The following is a 27,362-nucleotide window of genomic DNA, read 5'->3' on the forward strand; positions in this document are numbered from 1 at the left end:
CTTTGGTTTCATCACTGAGATGGAAATCCACATATCACCTTTTCAGAGAAGCCTCCCCAACCTTCCTAGCTCAAGTAATGTCAGCTCCCTCATGCTTTCTCAGTCTTTCTACTCCCTCAGTTTCATTTTCTTCCCAGAACTCATCCCTAGCTGAAATTATCTTGTCTATTAATTTGTTCATGTACCTACTCTCTGTCTCTCTGTATTGAACATAAGCTTCATGAGAACAGGAACCTTGTGTGTCCTGTCCCCTCCTATATCCCTGGTGCCTAGGATCATGCCTGGAATATGGTAGGTAATCAAAAATTATTTACTGGATAAAGGAATGACTGCATTCAAGTGCACTGAATGTCCACCCAATCTCATCACCCACCAATAAATGTGCAAATAGGGAGGATAAAACACAATTTAGAACAGCAGGGCTGTAGTAAAGACATTTCATACAGTAAGGTCAGTAGAAAAACAAAAGAAAAAGGAAGAGAAAGGAAATACACACTACCACACAACCACCTAGGAAAAGTATAAACCCTGAGTTCCAATAAAGATGTAGACAATGGGATGGATGGAGTTGGGGGGGGTCACACCTCTTGTTCTCCATTCTTAACGACTGTCCCCTCACTCTTCAAAAAAATCAGTTTCTTCAGAAACACTGACTGAACCACACCAGGGACAATGGTTGATGACCGTCTAACATCAGACCTGTGGCTCTTCATCCAGCCCTTCCTTCTGCATCAGTCACTGCTCCCGGGGATGCAGGTGCTGTTCCCTACAAGGTAAGGAGGCAGTAACCTAGCTCTTCAGGGAAGAGGTGAGGAGGGAATTCTTCAGACCCAGGGCAAAGGTCTAAATACGCAGGTCCCCAAAGGTCCTATTTCTCCCCGGAGGGAAGGTAACAGTGCCTGAGGACCTACCAAGTGTTAAGCAGTATGCTGCTCTCTTAAACATGTTTTTCGAAATATAAAGGCCATTTCTTATCCCAACCCCAAAATTTAGGGAGGCCTCAAGTAAAACTTCCCCATCTCAACATTCCCCAGACCACTACTCCTTACCCCAAACTCCAGGGGCAGTTGGAGAGGATACAAAGAAATCTAGAGTGGCCAAAGAGATAGAACGGGAAAGGAATCTGTGTTAGGACAAGAGGGCTGTACTGGGCTAGGGCCCAGGATAAGTGAAGATTAAGAAAAGAATGCAGTCTGACCCTTTCCAAGCCCATTAGGTCCATCAGAAGAGGTGACGAGGAGCAGGAAACTGAAGCCCAGCAAACAGGTGGCCCCGAGACGAGGCCGCAGCTCCATGGTGATAGGTGCGCGGAGCCACTGGGCTGAGCAGACAGACGTAGGGCCGACGAAGTCCTCGGAGAAGGTCCGTGCGGTTTCCCAAGTGCGGATCAGCCCAGCCGCTCGCGTTCCCAGATTTTTTTTTTTTTTTCTCCTAACCCTGAAGGAAGTGATGTTAGACGGATGTGGGTGGTGCCTCCGGGGTCCGGTTTGGGACGAAGTGAGAGTTTAAAGGTGCAGATCACGAAAAAGGTTGCGGGAGTTGCTCTGGGGCGCTATTTGCTTCACCCTGGGTTCTGGACCTTTAGTCCGAGGATCGAGAAGGAAAAGATGGGCCGAGATAGTGGGGGTGGGGAGAAGTCTCGGGAGAACCGTTGCTGGTTGCGTGCCCCAGCGAGCTAGCCCCTCCCCCTCAAGAACCACTGCACTTAATATTCACTACGCAAATTACTGATCGGTGAAGTCAGCCGCTCCCAACAGTGGGCCGTTTGCCTATGGGCTCCGGGTCCCCCTTTCCCCACCGCATAAAAAAAAAAAAAAAAAAGGCAGACAACCGGATTTCATTCTCAGGTTACTGCTCGGGTCTGGCACAGGTCTGCCAAATCTGTTTTGCGGTGCATGGTCTCGTGCCTGCAACAATGCTCCTTCCTGCTAGAGAAGAAGCACTGGACTTTATTTTCCTTTTTAACCTAAATTCTTCCTCTCAGGGATGATGCAACCAACTGACGCAAGCTCCGAGAAAACCAAACTTGGAATCTCTCATTGCAAAACTGACCTAGCTCTTCAGGGCGCAAGGTCATAATTCACTGCAGGTACTTAGAAGTGCAAAGCTTCGTCTTAAATCTACTTGTTTTTGTTGTTTTTAAACTGGGTTATTTCTCAGTTTTCCTCTCTGATGACAGGAAACACAGGTCAAAAGTTCCCGTCTTTCCTCCGGAATGGAGGCTAATTGAGTGCCCACACTAGCGAGTTCGCACTAGTTAAGTTTGGCAGTGCGTGTGCGTACTTAATGCCTAGTGAAAGACAACTAGCAAAAGGACAAACCTAAACATACACACCTCCCCTTTATCAGGCTCCCTGCAAATTGCAGGCACGGGCACAATGGAACTCCAGGGCGACTGCAAGCTCCAGAATGCAGCGCGGCCATTGCACCTGCCGCCTTTCTATTGGGAGACGCAGAGCGGCTTGGCCTTTGTAGTTCGTATATGCGATCCCAGGATAGGCTGCTCTGTTGAGAGAGAGGCGGGGCAGGATGCGTCACGTGGGTCCCACTCCCGCCGCCGCGGCCGCCTTCGTCTTTCTCTGTCTCGACTGAGGCAGCCATCTTGCTCTTGCCGCGTGCTGGTGTTGGAGGACCCTCCCTGCTTCAGGTGAGACCCCCGGCGGTCCCGCCACTCCACGGCCATAGGCCGCTGCGCACGGTCTCCCCCCGCCCTCTTCTTCCGACACCCGCCAACCGCTTGGGCTGCCACTTCCGCCGTGGCGCGCTGAGTGGGGGCGGAAGCGGCTGGCTTGGCCTGTCGGTTACCGGCGGCGCAGCTGGGGGTCTGCACCTGAGGGAAGGTCCCCAGCACCACCGCTTACCGTGGGGGCGAGCGGGCCAGCGCTGTTGCCGCCCAGATCAAGTCCCAGGAGGCAGGTGGTCCCCCTCCTCTGTTCTGTTACTCTTCATTATTCACAACAATAACGCTGTGAGCTTTATACCACCTATCTGCTGTCATCTCATTTGATCCTCCCACTCGACAGCTAAGGAAACTGAGGCTAGCAAGCCCCGCCCCCAGGCTCTGGAGACCGTACGCCGTTGCATTGCTCTTCACCTTGTAATGGCAGGATTTGTTTACAAGGCTGCCACCCTCTCTGAAACATTGCCTTGCCCATCCTTCTAGCCCTACCACACTGCCTGGTGCATAGTAGGCTGTCAGGAAGTTGATGATTGACCGACAGGCAGTGTTACACATCTAGTGAATGGCGGTTTCAACTTCCGTTCCCACGGTCTTTCACTGAACCAGCTCTGTCCCTTGAGTGGTAACAATAGTTACCAGTTTTTGAATATCTGCTGTGAGCCATACCCTGTGCTTGATAACGTAATCTTTAACTCTGAAAACAAAAAAATACTGTGAAGTATGTAGTGTTTCACTTTTTCTAATACGGAAGGAATAAAGTTCAGAGAAGTAAAATATGTTTCTGAAGCCCTAAGTAGTAGAACCTTGATTGATCCTTCTGATTCCAAAGCCACATAATAAAAAGTCAGGATTAAAGATTGAATTTATTTTATCTCTGTGTAAAAATGAGGTATGTGTAAGTGCCTACTATAATGCTTAAAACTTAGGCACTCAGTAAATGTTGGTTATAACCTCATTATTTGCACCGTTTCTTGAATCCTTGAGGAAAAGGCTAAAAGATCCTAGGATCCCCAAGGAAGAACTCACTAATCATGGCCTTAAGAAGTTACTTCTCCGTTTTGGGCCTAGGAGGGCCCTTGTTTCCAAATCTGTTAAATTGGAAGGGATGTGAGCTGTTTTGTGTGTTTCTGATTTAAACCCTGCTGCTGCTTTCAAGTATTTGAGATGGCATCCTATACAGGACAGAAATAACAGCTACAATAAAAAGAAAGGTTGATTGAGGAACAGGGAGTTAAAGCAGGTGATCTTTATGGTCTGTTCCAGATTCTGAGCTTGACATCTCTCATAAACTGAATCCAGTACACTTTCTTACTTGATTTCCATGCACCCCAACCTGGTAGTAGACAAAGAACCACTTTTCTTCTTCCCCTCCCAACTTTGAACTTCCAGTCTCCCTAAAATGCTTTTTCTCTGAGGTACTCCTTAAGAACAAGTTTTTGATTATACTTATTACCTGGAATGGAATCTGTTCTTTTTTGCACATTGATTTAAAGAGTTAATTTTGTTCTGGCTTTGTTTCAAACAGATCAGGGCTCGATCTCTTCCATCTCTTCTCTTGGGGATTGTTACTTCAAAATGCATAAAAGTTTATCTTGTATTTGGTTCTAATATTTTCACTTATCCCCTTTTTTAATAAAAAATTCCTCAGGCTCTTTGTTAGTTCACTACACTTTCATGGCCGCATTACTTTGAAAACAGTGAATTTTGGTCTTTTTCTATAGAAACTGACTGTAGAGATTGGGATTTACATCAGCAGATATAAGTCAGTGTCAGATTTTAAGTTGAGATTGCCACACACTGATGCCTTTTGATTTTGTACTCTATTCACACTCCTATAGAATTTTTTTAGCTGCTTGAGCATTGTGATACAGTGCTGAGTCAAGATTGAAGAATTGTAAATTCTAAATATTATTTAGGAACTGGACTTCGCCCTTAAAGCAGAGAGATACACAGGTTTGTATCTTAAGTACAGTGTCAGAATACAGAATGATTAGTACTTACATAATCTTTGATTCTTTCATCTCTAAAATGAAGAAAATAATATCTTTTTCATCTGGGTGATGTTTATAAAGAGTTTAGAGAATCAACCAAAAAGTTTTGACAACAGCCTTATCCTTTATTCCCTCTGCTGTATCTCAATAGTGATCTGTTGATCTAAGAACAAGTAAAATAAGACTTTTAACATTGGCTTTTATTTGTTTATATAGTGTGGAATGTTATGACCCATTATAAACTGAAGAACTTTTTTTTCCTTAGTAGGAAAGGGCTGACCAGGCTAGGATTCTTGACTTTATAATGAACTTAGAGTTTTCAAAATCAAGATTAGCCTTTAAAAGTTTATTTTTAAGATTCTCCTCTTCCCTGCAAAATTTCGTATTAATGTAGCAGAGATAGATTTTTGTCAAATTGTGCAAGGAGGCATTTTACCTTATGTGCAAGACTATCTTGACAGTTATAACATACTATGTTAGTGCAAGGTGTTGAATGAACTCTGTGGAAAGTGCTGCAGAAGTACTGAATGTCTGAAAATCTGGTTCTCTTTTCCTATTATTAACATACCACCTAACCTTGAATATAGGATTCCATGACTACCTCATATCTTGACAGCTAGATAGCCTATTGAATTTTTTTCTTTGTCCAGATTTTTCTTTCTTTTGTCTTCTATCTATGATTTAAAAAAATAATACAGAATATGATTTGAGAGAAAAAAAAAAAGGTGTGCTAATTTGCTAACAGCTCTCTTCTGTAAAAATCTTTGGGGAAGAAACTGGTGTACCTACAGAGATTTTAGAATTGGTTAGGTTTTATTGAGTACCAAAGTACCAAATTACACTTTTAAGGAGGGATCTTCAAATAAGTAACTTTGAATCTCAATTCTATTTTCTGTTTGTATATACGGCTCCCTCTTGATATTACTTAATTTTGGTTCTTTTGCTATCTGACTTATGAAGCTAGAAAAAGTTACTAATATTTTAAAAATATAGACAATATTATCATGGTGGTGGTGCATATTACAGGTTCAGTGAACCAGAAGGTACTGTTGTATAAACAGTTGTTTTGGTAAATAAAACAGTGACTTTAACAAATTTATTTTTCCCCCCCTAGATTTACCAACAGCATGAATCAAGAAAAGTTAGCCAAACTTCAGGCTCAGGTCCGGATAGGGGGCAAGGTGAGTGTGGCATAAGAAAAATTGATAGGAGAATGTGTTATTACCAGATAGTAGTATTATTTTGGATTTGTGGTCATTGAAGATCTAAAATTTTTTTAATTAATCAAGATTAAACCACATTCCAATTTGAAAATAACTTGTCTAGATCTAAAATAGGTAATTAGAAGATATCTCTCTGATGGGTGCAATTGAAATAGCCACCTTTGAGACCTATTAACATTCTGGTGGTTAAATGATATGAACAAGTTATTCAATCTTGTTAAACTTCCATTTTTGCATCTGTAAAATAAAAATGATCCTACATAAGATGCTTCTAAATATTAGAGTAATATTTATAAAACACCTCAAACAGTGTCTGGCACAGACTAGACACTTATTGAAAGACAGCTGTTATTATGTTAGACCCACCCTCAGATATTCCTGGATATTGAGGTTACCTTATCTTGACTGGATACCCCTTCTGCTTCATTTAGTTTTACAATGGGAGATGCAAAAGCTCTTGGTACATTTGTTCATTGCTAGGTTTCCTCCCAAATTCCTACTTGTTTTTCTATGTTGGTGAATGTGAACATAAACATTCTTATTCCATGTGCTTTGAAACTTAAGGGAGAGTTAGTTCTGATCACTGAAAATCTTTGATTCCCTTCAGTTCCAACCCTGGGTTCAAGGAGAATATTCTACCTTTATCTCTGCTCAATACAATCTTTGTAAAAGGAAAAGCAAGAATAGTATTTACCTCAGACCTGGGGAGGGGGTAGGTGGGACAGTATGTAGCAGCCCCACTGTGTCATTTACTTTGATAATATCTATAGCTCCAACCAGTCCATTCTAGAGGAGATCAATCCTGGGTGTTCATTGGAAGGACTGATGCTAAAACTGAAAATCCAATACTTTGGCCACCTCATGCGACGAGTTGACTCACTGGAAAAGACTCTGATGCTGGGAGGGATTGGGGGTGGGAGGAGACGGGGACGACAGAGAATGAGATGGCTGGATGGCATCACCGACTCGATATACATGAGTTTGAGTGAACTCTGGGAGTTGGTGATGGACAGGGAGGCCTGGCGTGCTGTGATTCATGGGGTCGCAAAGAGTCGGACACGACTGAGCGACTGAACTGAACTGAACTGAACTGATAGCACCTGGGGATAGGAACAGGAGAGGGGGAAGAGAAGAAACAACTAGTATTAATACTTTCTCCTTCTTTCCTAATAATACAATTATCTGACTCCAGAGTCATAGTAACATATTCATGTAACCAAAGTACTAGTCACATTGTAGCAGCAAGTAAAATGTATTAGTGCAAAAGTTAGGAATATTCAAGAAACACGAAATATACCTGGAAGAGCTTGATACAGCACATCACTATTGTATATTTTAAGCCAGAAGGTTGGCACAGTCATTCAGCTAGTTTATTGAGCAACTACTATGTGCCAAGCACACAGTGGATAAATAAGTCAAGGTTTCCTCCTCTTGACACAGTTCAGCTTGGAAGGGAGATGCACTCAAAAGTACACTGCTGCTGCTGCTGCTCCTAAGTCACTTCAGTCGTGTCCGACTCTGTGTGACCCCATAGACGGCAGCCAACCAGGCTCCCCCGTCCCTGGGATTCTCCAGGCAAGAACACTGGAGTGGGTTGCCATTTCCTTCTCCACAAAATTACACTACAGAATAGTAAATATTAAAATGAAGTATAAGGTGCTCCTGAGTCAAGGAAGTCATCCCTGAGCAGAGATTTGAAGAATAAACAACAGGTATGAGAACAAGTAGATAGGGTGAAGGGGGAGATTGTTGTTCTCACATATGCAAAGGCGTATGGGATGCTAAGATGCTTAGTGAATTGCATGATGCTTAGTGGAATGGCTTGCTTTAATTTGTTACAACTGGAGTTTATAATGGATAAAGAATGGCAGCTAATGAAACAGGTAATTTAGAGTCAGATCATAGTTTTGTGTGTCATACTAAGAAGATTAGGATTTTATCCCATAGGCAAGGTCAACTACTGAAGAATTTTAAGAAAAAACAGTAACAGTGATTTTTAAAAGATAGCTGCCGGCATTGTAGAAAATGAAATAAAACAAGTTTGGCATAGAGGAGAAGCTACAGCTTGTAGTATGTGGGACACAAATTTAAGGTTTGGTTGTGTCATGGATGGAGGAGCCTGGTAGGCTGCAGTCCGTGGGGTCGCTATGGGTCGGACACGACTGAGCGACTTCACTTTCACTTTTCACTTTCACACATTGGAGAAGGAAATGGCAACCCACTCCAGTGTTCTTGCCTGGAAAATCCCAGGAATGGGGGAGCCTGGTGGGCTTCCATCTATTGGGTCACACAGAGTCGGACACAACTGAAGTGACTTAGCAGCAGCAGCAGCAGCATGACACAACTTAATGATGGATAGAATGTGAGGGACAGAGGTGAGAGAGGAGTCTAGGATGGCCTCCAAATTTCTGGTTTTAGAGCTATGAAAATTAGGAAATATAGGAAGAATAGTTTGGTGGACTGATGAGCTTATAGACAAGTTGATTTTAAGGTACATAAGGATCATTTGAGTTGTAACCAGCAAGCAATTGAATCAGGAACACTTCACAAATTAGTGGCCATCTATCTTAATAGTCTCTCTTAGTCCATCCTTTAACTAGATTTAATTACAACCTCTGCTACTACTCATGGGGCTCTCTTCCACTCCCACTGGAGTTTCTGAGACTAAGCCTCCTGCCTACCCTTTATAAGGCTGATTTCCTGAGTAATACTACAGAAGCTACCCAGAGATTAAAATCTCCTTTCCTTTCTTTTTACTCCTGGCAAGTCTCAGAAAGATTTAGCTCTCAAGATACAGGCTACTGTTGGTAGTGCTTCAGCTCTGCTTTAAGTTACATTTATTTCAATTGGCTCAGGAGTTTAATTCATTGTCCTAAATAGTTTTTCAATGGAAAAAATTATTTAGAGTTTCAAAATATCCATTTAGAAATTAAGTTTTCCTATTTCAGTAAATAGTATAATTTTCAACCCATTTGCTCAGGTCAAAATTCTAAACATCATTCTAGATTCCTTTTTTCCCTCATATCCCATATTTAGTCCGTCAGCAAATCCTTTTGGTTCTTCTGACCATCTTAGTTCTCATTATCTCCACTTCCACAACCCTCATCTCTCATCAGGACTTCTACAGTAGCTTCCTGATTGATCTCATTATAGTTCATTTTCCACAGCAACCTCAGTCATCTTTTAGAATCATAAATCAGATCAAACCATTCTCATGCTTAAAACCTACCAGTAGCTTCCTATTGCAGTTGTTATAAGTCCACTTCCTGCTCATGGCACATTAGGCTACATGATCTGGCCCTTACCAGTCTTTCTGATTTCATTTTCCTCTACCTTTCCCATTATTTATTCTAGTCACACTGGTCTGTTCTATCTAGAAATGACAGGTTCACTCTTGTTTCATTTTTCTTGGATCACTCTTCCCCTAAATCTTTTCATGAGTCTCAACTCGTACACCACCTCTTCAGAGGGGCCTTCCCTGAGCATTCGAATAAAGTAGTGCTTTGCCCCACCCAATAATCTTGTTGCTATGTTATTTTTTTTTCTTAATACACTTACTCTGTTTGAAATAATCTAATCTGTTTATATACTGACTTTTCCTTCCCATTGTAATGTATGCTCCTTGAAGTAAGAACTTGATCTTTCTCATTCCTAGGTTCTAGGACTCTAGAACATTCATCTAATAGGCATTTTACCTGTTATGTCATAATCTCCAAAGTTTCAGAATATCTTTAGAGGGTGGTAGATAGTATAAAAAACTTTACTTATTTGTTGGAAATTTGAAGTAAAGCACACTTCAAGTTATTTTGAAGTTAAAAAATTATTTTTTGTTAGAAAACTTTTGAAACAATGTGTTAAAATGACACAGGCTAGATATTGGAAAGAATAAGAAAAGTTTGCTAGAAACTAACCTTCAAAAATCTGGGTTAGGCTGACAGTCACAACTCTGTGACTATGAGAAGTCTAGTTAACCATTACTATTAAGTCTGCAATTTTTTCTGTGAGTCTTAGGAAGACTGTTATGGAGAGGAAGACAAGTGATTACAGTTATCAAATGCATGGCATGCTAACACTTGTTTGGTTATCTTTCAGGGTACAGCTCGCAGAAAGAAGAAGGTGGTACATAGAACAGCTACAGCTGATGACAAAAAACTTCAGAGTTCTCTAAAAAAACTGGCTGTGAATAATATAGCTGGTATTGAAGAGGTATGATCACTTTGTAAATTGTTATGTGGATAAACAGAACATTCACAAATGATTATCCAGAATTCAAATGTAGCATATCAGCTTAGATGAATCTGATACTCTCTTCTTGAAGGACTGGAGCTATTGAATTTGCCTACTGTATAAAATTGGGTTGTCAAAAAAATGATTTTATTTATTAGATGGTTAAGGAATTCATTATACTTTTCAGACTCAAAAGTACTGGGTTGGCCAAAAAATTCATTCAGGTTTTTCCGTACTATCTTAATGGAAAACCTGTACGAACTTTTTGGCCAACCCAATATTTGCATATATGACAAAATTATGGACCTACTCTTTAATTTTAATGTAAAATAAGATTTTTTTTCTAATAATACAGAAATAAGGAAACCCAAAGATTTCTTCCAATAAGGTGGAATTTTTTCCCGTAAGAGTACCTTTCTGCTCTTCACAGTCTCTCAAATTATTACTCAGAAAGCTCTTGCAGTAAATTTACATGAATTGCCTTTCTTATTAGACCACTTTCAAAAACTATTAATTTAATTTTAAAATTATTTTATTTTGATGATACTACTTTTCTCAGATCCGAAGCCAAAGATTGATTTATGCAAGAAAAATTATAATAACACCAACTATTTGTGATCTGTTACCATCTAGATCTACTTCTACCTGATGATTCCATTTCTGATGGTAACCAGTGTTTAAATTTTCACTGTCAGATTTCATTGCATCATTACCAGGTGTAGTACTACCTCACAAGTTTTAGTAGATTATTAACGCACATGTGCTATAAAACATAGATCAGAAACAATGTAGAGGTGAGGATCACTATTAAACAGAAGAGTAACAAAGAAAAGGCAGTGAAATGGCAAAGTGCCACATATTCCTTTCACCAGGGATATATGAACAAATAAATACATTGTTTAAATCTGCTTTGTACTTTCAAAATTAATATACTGATAAAATAGTAGGGAAGGTAAGTCACATGTATCTTTTTTTCCTTATAGCTTGATATGGCTGTGCATTCTTACTCTGATAAGTATTAAAACTTTACTTGCAAGTCTTGAAATTAAGCATTTAAAATGCTTTTTTTTCCCCTGAGCTATTAAAAGCTTTCATATATTTTCACTGACCTAAAATAGTTTCCAGAGAGATCATTCTCTATCTGGGACATATTTGAGAAAAAGCAAATCTAAGCTTCTCTTTTAAAATTACAGCTTCATTTAAAAAAAAAATGAGTAAGTTGGAATAATGGACATGAACTCTGATAATATTAAACCTAACCTAGTAATAAGTGTTTAGGCAATCTTATATCTTTGCCTACCTTTCTATTCTCCCAACTCCAACCCCTCCCCACTCAACCTCAACAGTATTGACACTTTGAACCAAATAATTCTTTATTGTGAAAATTTTCCTATGCCTTCTAGGATGTTTGGCAGTATTCTTGGAGTCTCCCCACTAGATCTTCAGTTAAGACAACCAAAAATGTCTCCAGACTTTGATGCAGGTCTTTTGGGTGGCAAATCACCCTTTGTTGAAAACACGTCTCTAGAGAGAGGAAAAGATTTTATTTACCTCCTGGAAGTATAGATTTTATCTCCAAGGGAATGCTTTTCTAAATGTTTGATTTTGTTCAGATTTGGAAAACTCTGTGGCTCTTATAATTAATAAAACTCTCAGTGTTTTATAGTGAAATAACAAACCAGTCAGTTAGTAGTCTTTGATCTCTTCAGAATATAATCAAACCTAATTATAATGCTGTGCTGAGGTCATAGGACTTTTGTCGTTCTAATTGTCATACTGAATATTTAATGGTAGTGAATATCTGCTGTATGCCAAGCATTTTGCTAGGCAGTGGTGCATAAGATATTCATAGTCTCTGTCCTTTAGAGCCTAACATCTAGTAGGGAAACTAGTCAGCTAGCCAGATAAACAAAATATGTATTATGCATTTCAGCTCCACGGTGTCTCTTTGAATTAGTTATTGTCGGTTACAGATAAGAAAGTTGAGACTTAAGAGAGTCAGGTACCTGCTCAAGATCACATAGCTGGTAAGTGTTGAATTCCAGATTTGAGCTAAGTATGTCAAAACCAGAGTTCATTTTATTCATTGATTCATCTTGCTTTGGTCTTCTTAGTTACACTTAGGCCCACTCTTGACCTTTTCCTCTCCTCCTGCCCCTCTTTCCTCTCCATTCTTCCAAAGTCCCACCAAAGAAAGGGACAGTGCCTGCCATGCAGAATTCATTACTTACACCGTCATAGATAAATGAAATTCCCAAAAGTATTTCTAAGGACATTGCTTTTTCTCCTTTTCAGGTATTAATATAGGTGTTATTTTGTCCCAGAAGTCTTCCTGGTAGCACACATACCTTTATGCAAAGAGAGGTTAGATGCCTTTCCTATGTACCTCCATTATGCCCTGTATTTAATTTTATTACAGCATATATTAAACTATATTGTAAATTCATTTTTGTTGGTGTTTCCAATGCAATTCTGTTTGGGGAGTCATAGCTCCAAAATGTTGCACAGAAAATTAGTACATATAGACATACACTGATTCAATGGACATGAACTTGGGCAAACTTAGGGAGATAGTGAGGTTCAGGGAGGCCTGGTGTGCTGCAGTCCATGCGGTCACATAGAGTCAGAGACAACTGGATGACTGAACAACGATAGCAACAGTAGACATGTACACACTCTTGTGCACCCCTACCTCCATATGGGTACATAAGTGACGTCTTCCAGTCCTCACAGACTAGTTATACAGAGAAAATACACATAAAGAAAATTGACAACAGGAAGTAACAGCTATAAAATTTCTGAATGTTTGAGCCTAAAATAGGAAGTTTTACTTTTTTCCTTCTTTCCCTCTTTCTAAAATTGATTTTTTGAGAACCAAGATATTTGTACTTTATATAATACTTTGCAGATCTAAAATAGTTTAGGCATATCTAGTATACTGTATATAATCTGTTTTGCCTCAAACATTACATTTATGTTACTATAATTAAACAATTTTTTTCTTCAAGAAAATGATGAGACACACTTTAAAAACTTTAAAAACAGCTTCTTGGAAGAAAAAAGAAACTACTACCTTAAATGTATACATGAAAACATGCAGTTTTCAGAAACATTAAAATAGGAAAAAATATATATGTCTTAGAATAAACACATTAATTACAGCTTGGGCTGTTTTGAACTTTTTCAAAGTGCTAAACTCTGGAATATACTATCTCTTGGGGTTTTGGTTGTTTAAGGAAAGTAGGTAAAAACTTTTGAAAAGAGCAGATAGGAATGGTAAGAGAAGATAGCAATGGTAACATTGTAAAACAAAAATGACATTACTATATTTTCTATACTTTGATCTTCAAAACATCAAACCAGTAGAAAGTACTCAGTTGGTGGCTTGGGCACAGAAAGATCAGTGGTGGGGTTCAAAAACTCATTGCACTTTGCCTGCTAGTAAAATTCTAATCTTACTTTCTAGGCCTTCAGTATTGATGATTATTTTTTCCTCTCCTAATGCTTAATTTAGGTCCTCTTCAGATATGTAAAAGCTAAAGGACTGTTTGAATTAAGAGGGACTTCTCTGATCTTTTATGTATTAATTAGTTGTTGATTTGAGGTAATAAGTTTAATTGTATGTAGATTTCTTTGACCTGTCACCAAAGACAGAAATCCAAAGCTGTCAGAAAGGGGCAGGGGAGTGCTAGAGACTGTTTCATACAAAGAAGCCAAGTAACTCACCAGGTTTTAGGAAGGAATGCCTATGTGAACTCTGAGAGTATAATCCAGAACTCAATTCCTGAAAAATTCTTATGTTCTATGACAGTTGAAAATACTTAGATGTGCTTCTTATTTGGTAATCTGATTGAATATAGTGACAGTGTTGTCACCCTGATGATAACATGAATCTATCAAAAGAAGGATCTGTTTCTTTTCTCAGAGACCGTTGATTTTATCAGATGTATTTGGTAAGAAATGTCACCAAAAATCTGGTTCTCTGGTTCAAATGGTTTAGTTGCTTCATGGAGTTTTACTGTTACCTTCAGAGGACAGCTTCTACCTTAACTAAGGTATATTCTGTCTCTATGAAACCTTCCCTTCTTTCCAGGCATAATAATCAACACTTTCTCTGTCCTTCCACTCCCCTTAACTTAAATTGCTCTGCGAGAATATGTTTATTATTACAACCTCATATTGTAGGGTAAGATTAGTTACTTATTAACCAAGTAGTCTGTGTGCTGTAGTCTCTTGATTACAAGAGTCTTGACAGCAGGACTGTGTTTATTCCTCATTTATAGTCTATGGCATGCTGACTCCCATGGACATCCCAGGTTGTTTGGGGCCTGTTAAATGTAAGAGATACTGATTATTCTAGGTGAAATTGTTTAGCAAAAAGTTAGTCATAGAGAGCTGGAGCTCAGGAGAAAGCTTAGGACTGGGAATTTAAATTTTGTAATTGTACACATAAGTTTTACTGTTCATATTTTCCTTTTCTTGAACCACTTGTACAGAAAAAGGATTTAAAGTTCCTAAAGTTACTGGTTGACCCTTACTGTGGTTCCTTCTTCCTTCAACCTAGAGTGTCAGGTGCCAGTGGGTGTACAGCTCTGAATGCAGGAGAATTAAAGGGAAGCACTCTGTCCCATTCACCTTATTATTACGTGGCAGTCTTAGTTTCTTTGGATATCCTGCTTTTTTTTTTTGGCCGTGCTGCCAGCTTGTGGGATCTTAGTTCACTAAGCAGGGATCGAACCCATGCCCCCTCAGTGGAGCATGGAGTCTTCACAATGGGACTACAAGGGAAGTTCCAAATACCCTGCTTTTTTGGTTTTATGTTTTTCCACGTTTTTATGTGAAAATAAACGTAGCATAAAATCTGCCATTTTAACCTTTTTTCCCGTTCCCTATGTGCAAATCCTTTTTTAACCATTTAAATTTAAAAAAAGTTTTTTTAACCATTTAAAAAATTGAATTATAGTAATTGACAATGTTGTCTTAGTTTCAAGTGTACACCAAAGTGATTCAGTCATATAATGACTGAATTACTTCACTTAATTTGATAATTTCTAGGTCTATCCATATTGTTGCAAGTGGCATTATTTCATCCTTTTAATGGCTGAGTAATATTCCATTGTGTGTATATTCCACATCTTCTTTCTCTGTTCATCTGTTGATGGACATTTAGGTTGTTTCCATGTCTTGATTATGGTAAATTGTGTTCCTTTGAACATTGGGATACATGTATCTTTTCAAATTAGATTTTGTCCAGATATATGTCCAGGAATGGGATTACTGGATCATATGGAGAAGGCAGTGGCAACCCACTCCAGTACTCTTGCCTGGAAAATCCCATGAACGGAGGAGCCTGGTAGGCTGCAGTCCATGGGGTCGCTAAGAGTCCGACACAACTGAGCGACTTCACTTTCACTATCATGCATTGGAGAAGGAAATGGCAACCCACTCCAGTGTTCTTCCCTGGAGAATCCCAGGGACGGGGGAGCCTGGTGGGCTGCCGCATATGGGGTCACACAGAGTTGGACACGACTGAAGCGACTTAGCAGCAGCAGCAGCATGGTAACTCTAATTTTAGTTTTTTGAGAAGCCTCTGTACTGTTCTCCATAGGGGATGCTCCAATTTACACTCCATGTAGGAGGGTTCCCTTTTTCTCCACAGCCTCTCTAGCATTTATTATTTGTAGGCTTTTTAATGATGGCTTATGAGGTGATACCTCATTGTAGTTTAAACTTGCATTTCTCTAATATTTAGCAATATTGAGCATCTTTCCATGTGCCTACTGGCCATCTGTATAATATCTTCTTTGAAGAAATGTCTATTTAGGTCTTCTGTCCATTTGTTGATTAGGTTATTTGGTTTTTGTTTTGTTTTTGATATTGTTTTTGATATTTTGGAAACTGATCCCTTGTTGGTAACATCATTTGCAAATATTTTCTCCCATTGAGTAGGTTGCCTTTTCATTTTGTTTATAGTTTCCTTTGCTGTGCAAAAGTTTTTGAGTTTAATTAGGTCTCATTTGTTTATTTTTGTTTTTATTTCCATTACTCTAGGAGACAGATTCAAATAATGCTGCAGTTATGTTGAAGAGTGTCCTACTTGTGTTTTCCTCTAGGAGTTATATAGTATCCAGTCTTAAATTTAGATCTTTAATCCATTTTGAGTTTTTTGTATATGGTGTTCTTTTACATGTAGATGTCCGATTTTCCCCGTACCACTTACTGAAGAAACTGTCTTTTTTCCCATTGTATATTCTTGCCTTCTTTGTCATAGGTTAATTTACTATCAGTGCATGGGTTTATTTCTGGACTTCCTATTCTCTTCCATTGATCTGTGTGTCTGTTTTCTTGCCAGTATCATGCTTTTTGTTTGTTTGTTTGTGTTTTAATGGCTGTACTGGGTTTTCGTTCCTATGTGTAGGCTTTCTTTAGCTGCAGTGAGCAAAGGCTACTCTCTAGTTGCGGTGCACTGGCTTCTCATTGTAGTGGCTTCTCTTGTTGTGGAGCATGGGCTCTAGGTGCACAGACTTCAGTAGTTGTGGTGCATGGGCTCAGTTGTTGCAGTTCATGGGCTCCAGAGTATGGGCTCAGTAGTTGTGATACATGGGTTTAGTTGCCCTGTGTCATGTGGGATCTTCCTGGACCAGGGATAGAACTGGTGTCCCTTCCATTGTGAGGCAGATTCTTAACCACTGGACCACCAGGGAAAACCCAATATCAACTGTTTTGATTACTGTAGCTTTGTAGTGTAGTCTGAAGTCAAGGAGCTTGATTCCTCCAGCTGCATTCTTCTTTCTCAAGATTGTTTTGGCTATTCAGGATCTTTTGTATTTCCATACAAATTAAAATTTTTTTGTTTCAGTTCCATGAAAAATACCATTGGTAATTTGATAGGGATTGTATTGAATCTATAGATTGCCTTGGGTGATGTGGTAATTTTGACAGTTATGGCTCTCCCAGTGCAAGAATATGATATCTTCACATCTGTTTGTGTCATCTTCAGTTCCTTTCATTAGCATCATAATAGTTTTTAGAGTATAGATCTTTTACCTCCCTACGGAGGTTTATTCCTAGGTATTTTATTCTTTTTGATGTGTTAGTAAATGGGATTGTTTCCTTAATTTCTCTTTCTGATATTTCATATTATAGTGTATAGAAATGCAACAGATTTCTATATATTAATTTTGTATCCTGCAACTTTACCAAATTCATTGATGAGCTCTAGTAATTTTTCAGTGACATCTTTAGGATTTTCTCTGAGTACTACAGTCATGTCATCAGCAAACAGTGACAGTTTTACGAATTCTTTTCCTTTTTGGATCACTTTTTTTTTTTTTCTTCTCTGATTGCTGTGGCTGGGACTTCCAAAACTATGTTGAATAAAAATGGTGCGAGTGAGTATCCCGTCTTGTTCCTGATTTTAAAGGAAATGCTTTCAGCTTTTCACCATTGAGTATGATGTTAACTGTGGGTTTATCATATGTGTCTTTTATTATGTTGCAGTAAGTCACCTATATGCCCACATTCTGGAGAGTTTTCAATGTAAATGGATGTTGAATTTTATCTGGAGCTTTTTCAGCATCTATTGAGATATCCTATGCTTTTTATTTCTCAGTTTGTTAATATGGACTGCCAGGGAATCCCCTCCCCTTTTTTCTTTTACAGATGATTTCACCTGTTATTCTGCTTCCTCTTCATCATCATTTCACTGATACTCTGTAGCATTTGCCAACACTCTCCTTAAAATTTTGTGCTTTGCTTCTTGTCCTTTCTCCTCCTTTGTTTTGTCCTTATTTCTTTTGGTATCTCCTTTTCTTTTCCACTTCATCGAAACTATTATTTCCACAAAATTTTGTCATTACCATGTTTGCTTCATTAATAGTTCTCAGAATTGTTCTTGGGACCACTTTTTTTCAGAATCATATAGGTTGCTTTTTAAAGTTCAGACTTACCAGTCCACCGGAGAGCTCCAGAGTTAGATTTCCATTTTAAGCATTTTTAAGTATACAATTCAGTGACATTAATTACACTCACAGTGTTTTATAACCAGCACCATTGTCTATTTCCAAAATTTTTCATAATCCCAAATAGAAACTGTACCCATTAGAAGTAATAACTCCTCATTCTTCTTTCTCGAGCCTCTGATAATCTCTAACCTACTTTTTCTTTGTATTTGCCTTTAACAGATATTTCATGTAAGTGGAGTCATAAAATAGTTGTCCTTTCATGTCTGACTTACTTCACTTAGCATGTTTTCAAGATTTATCTATGTTTAATGTATATCAGAACTTCACTCCTTTTATTGCTGCATAATATTCTATTCTGTGGATAATACCACATACTATCCACTTGTTTATTGAGTAACATCTTTTTGTTTTTAAAATAACTTCCCCCCAGTATAACTTTTACAGAAAGTTAGGGGTGTACATAAAATATGAAAAAATATTAATATTCAATCATAACTCCACTACTCAGAAATAATTATTATTAGTCTCGTCTTTCTTTTCCGTCTTTATATGCATATATACTTAACATATCTGAGACTACAGCTAGATGTACAATTTAAAACCCTTCCATTTTTGAATAGTATTATAAAAAAGTGTTTCCTGTCACCAGAAAACTCTTAAGCATCATTCTAAGTGTCTGTATATATTCCAATATGTGAACATAGCATATTTTAACATTTTTTCTCATTTATTATGCATTATAATGCTTTGATAGTAAAGAATCACATATTAGACTCATATATACATAAATATTTATCTTCATCTCTGATTTCCTCCAGACAGATTCTTGTAAATGTAGTTACTGACTGAAAGATCATTAGTATTTTTAGAAATCTTCATCCATATTGCCAAATTGATTTTCAGAAAGAGTATGCCATTTTACACTATCTACAGCATAGCTACAGAGAATCCATCTCATCAGACTCTTGCCACTAGAGCATAAGGGAAAATGATCCTAGCGTATCATATAGTCTAGTGACATCTGTTAACTTTCACTCTTATCAATAATAATAGATTATGCCTCATACTAGCCAAAAATAAGCAGGAGCTTAAAAGGATTCAATGTGAAAGATACTGACTTATGGGAATGCAGAGGCCGTAATCTACAAAATCTGACATCCTTTAGCCTTACAAAATCCAGACACTTACGTGCCTTATTCTTAAAATGTTTATTATTTCTCCCCCATTAAAATATAGCAGAAAGACAACAGAAGATTAATTTTCTGATAAACATTTAACTACCACTACATATAAGAAGCAGTAGCAATAAAACTTGATTTTAAGACATCTGTCAATTGTGAACTGCAGCTAACTGGCCTAATGGGTACTTAGAAACACAGACACAAAAAAGTCACATAGCAGAATTTAAATTTCCTCTCTGAACTGAGAGGGCAGTTACCAGCAAGAACTGTGGGGTCAATTATAACTTTGTAAGCTTCTTTATAGCCACGAAAACTTACCCACTGTGTAGGAATAAAGCAAGCATCAGCTTTACTAGCTAGAAGGCTGCTGTGGTTATTCAAAGTCTAGCAGTGGCAGGAGTTGTTAAGGTTTTGATAGCATAATTGGGCCACCCACCAGTTGCCTGGAATGACTTAAAATGGCCCTGAATTCTGTAGAACATTTGGGCTCACTCAGAAAGGGCAGAACAGTAGGAAAAGACAGGCCTAAAAATAGTCCAGGAGGTTCTGGGAATCTCCATTGGAGAAACTACTGGTGCTATTTCTAAACCTTAATATGACCCCTCATCTAGCATTTGAGGTATTGGGGTCTGATAGCATCCATGATTTCAGAATAAGCTGTATAAGAGGTGTTAATTCATTCAGCAAATTTGAGTGACTGTTATGTGCTGACATCATGAGAAACGCTGGGCTGGAGGAAGCACAAGCTGGAATCAAGATTGCCGGGAGAAATATCAATAACGTCAGATATGTAGATGACACCACCCTTATGGCAGAAAGTGAAGAAGAGCCTCTTGATGAAAGTGAAAGAGAAGAGTGAAAAAGTTGGCTTAAAACTCAACGTTCAGAAAACTAAGATCATGTCATCCGGTCCCATCACTTCATGGCGAATAGATGGGGAAACAGTGGAAACAGTGGCTGACTTTATTTTTCTGGGCTCCAAAATCACTGCAGATGGTGACTGCAGCCATGAAATTAAAAGACGCTTACTCCTTGGAAGGAAAGTTATGACCAACCTAGACAGTATATTAAAAAGCAGAGACATTACTTTGCCAACAAAGGTCCGTCTAGTCAAGGCTATGGTTTTTCCAGTGATCATGTATGGCTATGAGAGTTGAACTATAAAGAAAGCTGACTGCTGAAGAATTGATGCTTTTGAACTGTGGTGTTGGAGAAGACTCTTGAGAGTCCCTTGGGCTACAAGGAGATCCAACCAGTCCATCCTAAAGGAGCTCAGTCCTGGGTGTTCATTGGAAGGACTGATATTGAAGCTGAAACTCCAATACTTTGGCCACCTGATGCGAAGAGCTGACTCATTTGAAAAGACCCTGATGCTGGGAAAGATTGAGGGCAGGAGGAGAAGGGGACAACAGAGGATGAGATGGTTGGATAGCACCACTGACTCAATGGACAAGGGTTTGGGTGGACTCTGGGAGTTGGTGATGGACAGGGAGGCCTGGCGTGCTGTGGTTCATGGGGTCGCGGAGAGTTGGACACGACTGAGTGACTGAACTGAACTGAACTATGTGCTGACACTTGAGGGAATGCCGTGTCTCATAAGACAGTGACCTCTAATCTCAAGGAATCTATCTTCTAGTAAGGTCAAAGATTACAAACACAATTATACTGCAAGATAATTTTGTATAGTATCAGTTTTCATGAAGTCGGAAGGTGCATAAACCACCTTAAGTTTTCACAGAGAAGGAAGCATCTGACCCGTGTCTTGGATAAATGGGAACTTCAATGTGGAGAAGTAGGAAAAGATTTTTCTAAACAGTGAAAACAGCATATGTAAATGCACTATGCATGGGAGTTCGTAGTAGTTTCTGGTAACTTTAAAACATGTCAGTATTATTAGAGTGAAAAATAAGAGCAAGGGCATCTGGAGTTCCTAACTGGGGTCAAAAAAAAAAAAATTGCCTCTTCCTTTATAATTCAAGTAGCATTCTTTACCTCAGCTACCTGTTAAGTGGAAAAAGCACTGTGACATAAAGGGGTTACTTGATTGATTGAAAAAGGGATCGGAGAGCTGGTATGGTAGGTAGTTTAACAGTCTTTATTTGTCTGCTCCTTGTCCTTATACTATATATAGGTTGTTTGACTTAAGGAAGACCAAACAGCAGTAAAGTCACTGGAGAAAGTGAAATCTTCATATGAAATGCATACAGTTTGCTTTATCAATTCAACAAATTCCTTATCCTTCCTTTTGCCTCTAAGAGTTGGGAAGTGTCCTGTTCATCTTGCTCGCTCAATAATTAATCCTTTGATAGTTCTAATAGCCTGTATCTAGGAGCCTTATATAACCATGTTATTTGCTCAGTAGAGGGGAAGGAATGTTAGACTAAAATAAAAGATTCTGGCTTTTGTAACCTCTAGTATTTCGTTCTCTCTACTCTACAATTAAACTCTCCACCTGTTTCTGGACCTTTCTATTCATGAAGTTACATCTTTTACACAACCTTATTTAAAACAACCATTAATAAATTTCTATTTCACAGTCTGACATGGAATAGATATGACATATATTATTCATATATCTGCTGTTACTTAACCTGTACTCTGAGATAAATAATTCTCTGACAAGCTTTTATGGTGCTACACAATTGAATTTTTATAGACAAATAGGTGTTTAAGAATGTGAATGACATCATAGGAAAGAAACTAAATAAATTTGGGAAGCTTAGGTTTAAGTTCTGAGTTTGCACATAATCAGTTATTTGTCCTTGGGTATATTGCTTACTGAACAACAATATTGCTTAACAAAGAACTCTTATCGTTAGTATTTTATTTCTTTAACAAGAGATTTGAACTGGGAGACCTCCAAGTTCAACAAATATATGGCCTGACTCTTTCTGAGCAATACTGATTTAAAATCTCTTGTGACTGTAATGTTTGTAAATAAAAAATATCTCATATTCCAATGTTGAGATACTTTTCACCCCTGGTAGGGTTATAGAAGTCATTTATTAAGTTAAGTGATGGGTCTTGATTTGGAAAAATATAGTCCTACCATATCTTTATTCTTTTCCCATACTAAAATTATGTGATTCTGGGATAGATCCAGAAAAGCATCCCATTTCATGTCTACTATGCCACTGCTGCCTTCTCACGCCATTCCTCTCTCATACTTTAAGCTACTTTTCCATTGAACTTTTCTACCTACACAATAATTATCTTCAGAAGTACATAGTTTATTTTTTCTAAAGTTAACATAAATTATTTTTAACTCATGATTTTTGTTCAGTTGGATTGAATGCTTACTCTGTGTAGTATTTGTGGGATTTAGTTACAATTTTCTAGGGGACTTGCCTTTATTTTCTCTGTGTTCCAGGTCTTGCCTGAAATTTAGAAGTCCCTTTCTTCCCCTTCCTTTCTGGTGCTGTGTGTCAGTGGTGGTGATCACCTCTGAGGAAGAAAAGCCCACTTCCACTGACCATGGAGAACACTCAGCATCTCTGCTTGATTGTGACAAGGGCAGTTTTTGGATGGACCATGAAATGCTTCTAAAGTAGCCAAGAATTAACTCTCCTAACCTTTTTATATAATAAGCATGTTACCACCAAGGTAACTTACCCAGTGAAGTCAACTGCATAGTGTAATCACATTATTTACACATTTAACTTGTGTGCAAATATAATACATACAACTGTACTAAAACACAGCAAGAGTGAGAGAGAAAAATAACATTTTACATAGTGCACACACATTCAACCTTCCTTTTCAGTGAGTCCCAGGCAATGGATGAGATTAAATCAGAAGCGGTTCATATTGAGGAAAGCTATTGAAAGAATACGGGGATGATTTTAAGGGTTTCCTAGTAACTGATAAATGTTCAGATGGCTAGACAACTGAGAACTTCTTGTCATTTACAAGGGTTATTGAAGGTTGTTGAGAAGCTCCACTTAAAAGGATTAGAGGAACTGACAAAATCTCCTACGAAGAATGACATGAGGAAAACAGGTTGAAACTTTTATAAATTTACTAGGTATTCAAAAGAGTGAAACCCTGATTGATTAAATTTCTGAGTGTTCTTTATGGGTTTTCAGTGGTTATTTTTACCATACACTATTATCTCCTTACCACCTGTTCCATAAGTAAGATGCTAACTATTGTACAGATACAGTAGTATCTGTATGGATTTAGTTTGATAGTGTAAATTGAGTAATATAATGGGTAATTTCATTAAGAAGCCAATTCTTGGCTGATAACTCCCTTTTTTAAAAAAATGTGGGCATGATCTTCCTTCTCATAGTTGAAATCTTTGAATTTAAAATCTAGATTCTAGGGAATTCCCTGGCAGTCCGGCAGCTAGGATATGGCATTTTCACTGTTTTGGACCCAGGTTCATTCCCTAGTCAGGGGACTAAGATCTTGCCAGCCATGTGGCACAGCCAATAATAATAACAAAATAATAGAATCTAGATTCTATAATAAAGTGATTATTTCTTTACCATCCTAGTAATTTATGCCATAAACACCATTTTATTTGTTGCTAGGGTGTTTTTCCACCCAAATTCACTCTTAGATAATTATTACATTGGGGTTGCAAAACTACCTACCAGGTAAAAAACAATACTTGTTTTTAATTGTTTTCTAAACAGATATTTTTTGAGTTGTACCAAATATGTGAAATATATTTTTTCTGTGATCATACAGGTGAACATGATTAAAGATGATGGGACAGTTATTCATTTCAACAATCCCAAAGTCCAAGCTTCCCTTTCTGCCAACACCTTTGCAATTACTGGCCATGCAGAAGCCAAACCAATCACAGAAATGCTTCCTGGAATATTAAGTCAGCTTGGTGCTGACAGCTTAACAAGTCTTAGGAAGTTAGCTGAACAGTTCCCTCGGCAAGGTGAGTATTTCAGGTTAATGCCCTTTTCCCTTCTTATCTTACTTAAAAGAACCTAATGATTTAAAGGTATCTATTTCATGCTGGAAGGATTTGCCTGTTCATAAATTTTACTTTTATAACGTTACTTGTATGCTTCATAAATTTTTTAGTTTGTTCCTTCAGTGATTAATGCAGTGCAGTCTATAGACTATTTGGATACAATTGGTGGTAATATATAGAGTTGGGAGGTAATTACTTAAAAGGAAAATACCAGGATCTGCAGGCTACATTTTATAAATAGTTGATTTAGTATTTACTTCTGACTAATAACAAGAAGATAGTGATATCACAGAACTATATTTCATTTAATATTGTTGATTATACTACAAATGCAGCAGCAACTGTAAGTTCTAAATGTCCAAGATAGTCCTGGTTTCAAATTTGTCTTGTCATTCCTGAAAATCAGAGCCTTTTATTTCAGTGTTAATTCTACAAAGCTCGATACTTTTATGCCAAATGAGATAGAAAAAAACTTAATTTGTTGATTTTTTTATTTGAAGAATATGGAATTTGGAGAATAAATTTAACTATAATGTCTTTATTTAAACTCACCTAAATTATTCCATTTTGCATGTTGTACCTTCACTACACATTGAGATTGCCAACCATATTTAGTGTATATCTGAAGAAGTTAACTTTTGTATTAAATAGAAAATATGGCATTCAGATTAGACAATATTTAACGTCTCCTGAACAGCTATGTAAGATTAGTTTCTATAAACTATGTAGATAGGCAAAAATGATATAAAGGTCTTTGTGCTCAGTGACTAATTTTAAAGTAAACTTTTTGTAGTGCTGGATAGCAAAACCCCAAAACCAGAAGACATTGATGAGGAGGAGGATGATGTTCCAGGTAAGCAAGCTTTCTTTAGTTTTAAGACTTTTTGCATCCTATTTTATCTCATTTAATTCATTGTGATGATTTTTCAGTTTTTTGTTGATGGTGAGCTTGTGAATTTAAATGGATTCATAATGATGTGCATACAGTTTAATGGAAAAACCCTCCCGTTTAGAATGTGGAATCAGAAATTGTCACACAAAGCTCTGCTGCATTTACTGAGTTAGAATATGCCTTTTTTAAATTGGGATCATTGTGATTATAAATTTACATTATAGCATTTCTGTAGGAATTATGATTGACATATGAAAATGCTGTTCACCTTAGTAGTTTGCTTAGGCAAAAAAGAACTAACATTTCCTTAAGGTTTCTATTTTAAGCAGAAATTGAAGCATTATTAGTGAAATACCCCCAATTCATTTCCACCTCTTGTCCTATGTCTTTTCAGGCTAATTCTGGTAGCAGTGTTTGTTGAGCCAGAAGATAGGGATTGCATTTACTTTTTTTTTGTATATTTAACTCATTAACTTTTTTTTTTCAGATCTCGTAGAAAATTTTGATGAGGCATCAAAGAATGAAGCTAACTAAGATCTTTTCTGATTTTTGGAAGCTGGCATGGACTAGATTTAACAAATCAGCTATGTGGTTCCAAAGTTTTACAGACACGGAGAACATCAACTGTTACTAGTTCAGTAATATAAATATTTTGTATATTAATAATGCTGTTTGTTCAGCATTTTTTTGTCATTTAATTTTGCATTTTGCACTTCCTCCCAGGATCTATTCTTTTGGTCAAAATACGAAGTGTTGGTGCATTTTGAGGGTCTTTTGGTTTTTGATTCTTGGTTTTTTTGTTTTTTGTTGGGATATTTTAGGTGTGTGTATGTGTGTGTGTGGGTATGTGTGTATACAGTGGAGAGCAAATTGGAAAACAGTTTTATTTATCCTTCTCCTTACCCCAGTAGAAATAAAACAAATCTTTACATTTGTTACTTTTTATTTTTTCTAATGATGCACAGAATTAATAAAAAGTGAGGGTCTTGGATTTCAAATTGAGGAGATTTTTACCCTTGGAGGTTTTGGTTTTAATTTGCTTGGTTAACATATTTCTCATATATTTTTCTGGCTTAAAATGTCTTGAGATATTTTGCCACCATCTATAGGCTGGCATGATTGGTAGCATATCTTTGGTGCAGTTACCTTAGATTCACTTACCTAGTTAGACCCAGAAGAATTTCTTCTATTAACTTTCTTCCTCAATGCCTTGTTTCCTCTCCTCTCGGTCTCCAAATGGCCTGGTCATTCTGTAGCTATGCTCTTCCTCATCTTCCATCTAGCTTGAGAAGGATGTTCTCCGTATAGAGTTAAGTGAGTGCCTAATCCCTCTTTTTGTAAGATGGTTTCTTCATCTTTGAGGAACAACAGCTCCATCTTCAACTTTTTAATTTTTTTGATTTTACAGTTTGGTAGATTTCAAACTGGAATAGCTAGCATGTGCTTGCTAAATAGTTTTATGCCAGCCTTATCCTGTGTTCTAGTTGTTCTTAATAGCAGGTGCAAAAATGCCTCTTTTTCAGCAAGGTTGAAGTTGGGAATGTCCTTTCAAATCAGAAAAAATAGGCCATAGACTCATTCCCCAGCACAAATGGGCATTCTGTGAAATGGTACTGGCCCCAGGAGGACTTCTTCAACCATTCCTCTACTCTTGGCCTTGAACCTACCTCTGGATTGGATCTTACTGTTGTAGCTGCTCACAGCATCCTCCTGCATGCTTAGGTAATGCTTTGGGGGAATACTGGTAAAACACAGTATTTATTTTTTCACCTCCTTTCAGAGGACTTGGAGGTAAGTTGCATTCATTCACTGAAGCTTCTCTCTTGCTGTCTGATGATAAAAGCTTGCACTTGTTATATCAGCATTTGTTAGAGCCAGTATTTAAGATTTAGAAAATATGTCATGACCCATCATCAAACTATGGCTTAACCTTGCAGCATATCAAATCTTGTTTCAAGCTAGATATCTTTATTTGATATCTCTAGTGCAAGACCAACAACATATCAAGAGATCTATAGACACGAAGGCAAAGCTCTTGTGTTTTTTTCCATCCAGACACCTCAGTTTATTTTATACATTTGTTGGTTTTTCCTGTTATGTTTTATATAATATATGGACTTAACTACAAAATAAAATAACAGTAATAAAATAACAAAAGAGGATAATACGTCCTCTTGTGCTTCTTTTTGTTGTCTACAGAATTTTCTCCTTTTGTATTTCCTCTCTGCTCCTCACTCCAAAATGAATTTCTATCTAGTCATTTTTTGA

At 37.8% G+C, this 27,362-nt stretch overlaps 2 protein-coding genes across 5 annotated transcripts in view; one reads left to right on the forward strand and one right to left on the reverse strand.

Moving 5' to 3' along the window:
- The window catches only part of TXNDC12 (thioredoxin domain containing 12), a 36,552-nt gene extending 35,110 nt beyond the window's left edge, over positions 1–1,442 (reverse strand). The window contains exon 1 of the mRNA XM_055404155.2: positions 1,199–1,442. Coding sequence (XP_055260130.1) covers positions 1,199–1,295 — 97 coding nt within the window. The 5' untranslated portion in view covers positions 1,296–1,442. The remainder of the gene's footprint in view (positions 1–1,198) is intronic.
- A 1,086-nt stretch (positions 1,443–2,528) lies between these two features.
- Positions 2,529–26,028, forward strand: BTF3L4 (basic transcription factor 3 like 4). Of its 4 annotated transcripts, XM_055404158.2 has the most exons (7): positions 2,622–2,647; positions 4,519–4,633; positions 5,786–5,852; positions 9,987–10,100; positions 23,962–24,163; positions 24,996–25,055; positions 25,582–26,028. In XM_055404158.2, the coding sequence occupies exons 3-7, from the start codon at positions 5,799–5,801 to the stop codon at positions 25,626–25,628; spliced, it is 477 nt and encodes a 158-aa protein (XP_055260133.1). In that variant the 5' UTR covers positions 2,622–2,647; positions 4,519–4,633; positions 5,786–5,798; the 3' UTR covers positions 25,629–26,028. The 4 variants fall into 4 exon arrangements, with proteins under 4 accessions (XP_055260132.1, XP_088691415.1, XP_055260133.1 ...); XM_055404157.2 differs by lacking the exon at positions 4,519–4,633 and having other exon boundaries at positions 2,529–2,647; XM_055404159.2 differs by lacking the exons at positions 2,622–2,647; positions 4,519–4,633 and adding an exon at positions 2,705–2,912.
- Positions 26,029–27,362: the final 1,334 nt, after the last annotated feature.

The sequence above is a fragment of the Moschus berezovskii genome, chromosome 4, assembly GCF_049115385.1.
Source record: "Moschus berezovskii isolate FMDL1 chromosome 4, NW_MosBer_1.0, whole genome shotgun sequence".
Lineage (NCBI taxonomy): Eukaryota > Metazoa > Chordata > Mammalia > Artiodactyla > Moschidae > Moschus > Moschus berezovskii.